This window comes from Callorhinus ursinus, unplaced genomic scaffold (assembly GCF_003265705.2).
Source record: "Callorhinus ursinus isolate GAN/ISIS: 27379988/994484 unplaced genomic scaffold, GSC_fseal_2.0 scaffold10, whole genome shotgun sequence".
Taxonomy (NCBI): Eukaryota; Metazoa; Chordata; class Mammalia; order Carnivora; family Otariidae; genus Callorhinus; species Callorhinus ursinus.
Window position 1 is genome coordinate 20,606,319 of NW_027397072.1, and position 3,648 is coordinate 20,609,966.

General features: G+C 53.5%; 1 protein-coding gene across 1 annotated transcript; it reads right to left on the minus strand.

Annotated features, from left to right (window-relative positions):
* Positions 1 to 328: 328 nt before the first annotated feature.
* On the minus strand, positions 329 to 3,365 carry POMC (proopiomelanocortin). Its single transcript, XM_025867587.1, has 2 exons — positions 3,234 to 3,365; positions 329 to 1,184 (listed from the first exon to the last, which is right to left on the minus strand). The coding sequence occupies exons 1-2, from the start codon at positions 3,363 to 3,365 to the stop codon at positions 519 to 521; spliced, it is 798 nt and encodes a 265-aa protein (XP_025723372.1). The 3' UTR covers positions 329 to 518.
* Between the last annotated feature and the right edge of the window lie 283 nt (positions 3,366 to 3,648).

Consider the following 3,648-nt stretch of genomic DNA (forward strand, 5'->3'; position numbering starts at 1 on the left):
TCCTTCCTATAAAAACCTTCCATCTTGTACAACTCCTCTGAGCTTCCTTCTACTTGCTACTTTACATCACTAAATAAAGCCAATTAGATCTTCAGATTTACTCAGTTGAATTTTTGTTAATAGAGGGGAGCTCCTGCACGCTTCCCTTTAAGACCCATGGGCGATGGGGGTACATTTTCTTTTCATTTCCACTATGTCCTATAAAATATACTACCATGTGGTCACATGGAAACCATTGTCCCTCCAAGCCACATACGCTGCTCTTTTTTTGATGGATATGTATTTTTATTTTATTCACCCAGTGGACATTCAAAGTCGGAGTCAGACATGAAACTTGAAAGGTTTTATTTCCTAACTACAGACAGCTTTAAGAGGCTGACTATCGGGCTATCAGCGCCTGGGCGAGGAGCACACCCAGGCAGGGAGGCGGCAGGAGGGCAGGCGAGGGAGAGGGGGGCCTTAGGGTCGACTCCCCCCCCCCCCCCCCGGGGACAGAAGCCTGGGGCCCCGCGGCGCCCTCACTGGCCCTTCTTGTGGGCGTTCTTGATGATGGCGTTTTTGAACAACGTCACCAGGGGGGTCTGGCTCTTCTCGGAGGTCATGAAGCCGCCGTAGCGCTTGTCCTTGGGCGGGCTGCCCCAGCGGAAGTGCTCCATCTTATAGGTCCCACCGTCCTTCTTCTCGGCCACCTCGGCCTCCGTCAGCAGGCCGTACTCCAGGTCGGCCAGGGCCGCCGCGCCCTCGGCCGGGCCCTCGGGGCCGAGCAGAGGCTCAGGCCGCTCCCCGGCCAGCTCCCTCTTGAACTCGAGCGGGAAGGCCTCGGCCGACTCGTCCTCGGCGCCGTTGGGGTACACCTTCACGGGGCGCCGCTTCTTGCCCACGGGCTTGCCCCAGCGGAAGTGCTCCATGGAATAGGAGCGCTTGCCCTCCCGCGGGCCGGGCTCGCCGCCATCGCCGCGGAGCCCCGGGCCGCCCTCGGGCAGCGGGGCGCGGCCTTCGCCCACCGCGACCTCCTCTTCCTCGCGCTTCTGGCCCGCGCTGCTGTTCCGGCGGCCAAACCGGTCCCAGCGGAAGTGGCCCATGACATACTTCCGGGGGTTCTCGGTCAGCGGCTGCTCGTCGCCGTTGCCGGGGAGCACGGGTGTCTCGGCCGAGAGGTCGGGCTTGCAGGCCCGGATGCACGCCTGCGGGGAGGGCCGCGGGCGCGGGGCGTTAGGGCCGCCTCATCCGGCCGCCCCGTCCCCCACGCTGCGCCCGCGGCCCTCAGCACGTGCGGGCAGGACGTAGGAGCTCGGCGGCGCCCCCTCCCCCCGCCCCCGGCCGACGACGTCTGCCCTCCCCGCCCTGTTGGCGCCCGCGGGCGTCCTGAGACTCATCGCCTCTTTTGTCCCCTGTACCCCTTGGTTCTTCTGCCTGGCAGCTACAACAAATACCCCCATCCCATTCGTTGGCTTACTTATCCCAGAGCTTTGGTGAGCAGGGTCACTGTCTTACCTTAAAATGATATATAGGCATTGATCAATAAATGGTAAATGGGTGGTAGTTGTTGGCACTTAATGAATATGGAATAAATCAAATAAATAAGCATGGTTCAGTTTGAGTCTGAGAGGGGCACTGGGCTGAAATTTGGGGGAGAATCTATTCATGTGGGAGGAATAGAAGTCTGGCCTCTGGAGCCTGTATTTTCAATAATGCCCTCAACCTTTCCCCAGTGATCTGCACATCTAACTCATGCCCTTACCCCAGCCATCTCCCTGTATCATGCCTCAAAAATTTTCCCATGCCATCTGGCACTTTCTTTGGTTCTTTCAAGTCTTTTGAGCTGATCCAGTACTCTCCCCAATCAGTGAGCTTTGCGAGGGAGTAGTTCACTTCCCTGTCACCTCACTCTGACTGGAGGGAGGGGTAAACAGCCAGGATTATTTCCATTGCTTGGGTCATGGAGCATATGTCTCTGCTCTCTGTAAGCAGACAACTCCACTACGGTACACATATGCCTGAGAAAATGACCTATAGGCTGCAGCCTTGAGTTTTCAGTTACTTGGGACTGCAAAGGAGGAAACAGAAGGATCCCACCCACTCTGCTGAGTTGGGAATTTCATACTCCGGGGATTTGGAATTATGACACTGCTGAATATTAACAGTGGAAAGTAAAAACTATCTCATACTCCTCTCCTCTGGACACATAACGAAGCAGGAAGCTCAGAGAGGTAAAAGGACCTTGGCAAGTTTCCACAACTCTTCAGTGGCAGAGCTGGGGTAGAACTCATGGGCTCTGACCGTGGTCACACCTCCTTCCCTGGTGGGCTCTCAACAGGGGAGGCTATGCAGTGGGTATTTCCAATCAAGGGTCTCTTGGGTCTTTCTCTGAACTAGAACTGACAGCATTCCCTGGGCTCTTTCTTTCTGTTTTATATTGTACATGAAACCTGCTCTATGTTTTTGAGTTCTCTCCCTTCACCTTAACTAGCTTCTTCATTGACAAAACACATAGAATGTAGTGATATACGTTCCACCCTCACCAGGAAGGTGCTGGCAGCAGGACGGAACTTAGTCACTGACACTGGCAGTGTGTCTTTGAGTCCTTAACTTGGTATAATTTCTCATTTATGCCTCCCAATAGACATACACACACACACACACACACACACACACAATTCCAGCCTGGCACAAAGGGCCTTTACATGTTTCTGGAAAGACTGCCGGCCAGTCCTCTGGAAGAAGCATGAGACATTTGGCACCAGTTAGAGGAAAATGGCACCTGGGCTTTTCCTTCTCCCACTACGACCTAGCTGACTTTGTAATTGGTAGTAGAAAGGGAATGAAAATGTCAAGTGATATGAGGTTATTTAAAAAGGAATAAAACGTCTAAAAGATTGAAAATGTAGAATCCATAGAGGGAACAATTATTATTGCTGTTACTGTCATTGTTATTATTTTAACGGCAATATCTCTAAATAGCTTAAATGGAGTGGGTCATCATACAAGAAGACAGGGCAGGAAGATAATCAAGTAGAAACTGTGGACCAGACCCATCTCCCTGAAGCTGCTTCCTCCCCTCCTTGGCTCAATTCTGACTTCACCTTAGAGATCTGTTCCTACCCTGCGCTGAGTTACCCATATCTCTGGGAATGAATTTCCCCTTCCCCACACCCCTTTCTTTTGTGCTGTCCCAGTCCCAGCCCCAGTCCCATCCAATACCCAAACCAAGATGGCGGCCACAGCCCACATACCAGCAGGTTACTTTCCGTGGTGAGGTCCTGACACTGGCTGTTTTCCAGGCACCAGCCACTCACTTCCACAGAGGCCTGAAGCAGCAAGGCCAGCAGCAGGGCCCCTGGGCGGCTGCAGCATGATCTCGGCATCTTCCAGGCAGGCTGAGGCTCTGCGGAGGCAAACAAGATTGGTGGGACCCCTGCAAGGAGCAGAACAATGTTGGCCACTGACCAGGAAGGACTGTGAGCCAATATTAACAACACACTCACTTGTGGAGCTCAAGGCTTTTTGAGGACAGGAGCAGTTCAAGGAGAAGTTTGGTGTGAGTTGTGGTGGAGAGGAGGGGAGAGGGACCTGGGTAATCTATACGCAATTTCCCCTTTGTCTCCTGTTAAAAATCAGACCCCAAAGGAGGTTAGGGCTGGAAGCTAT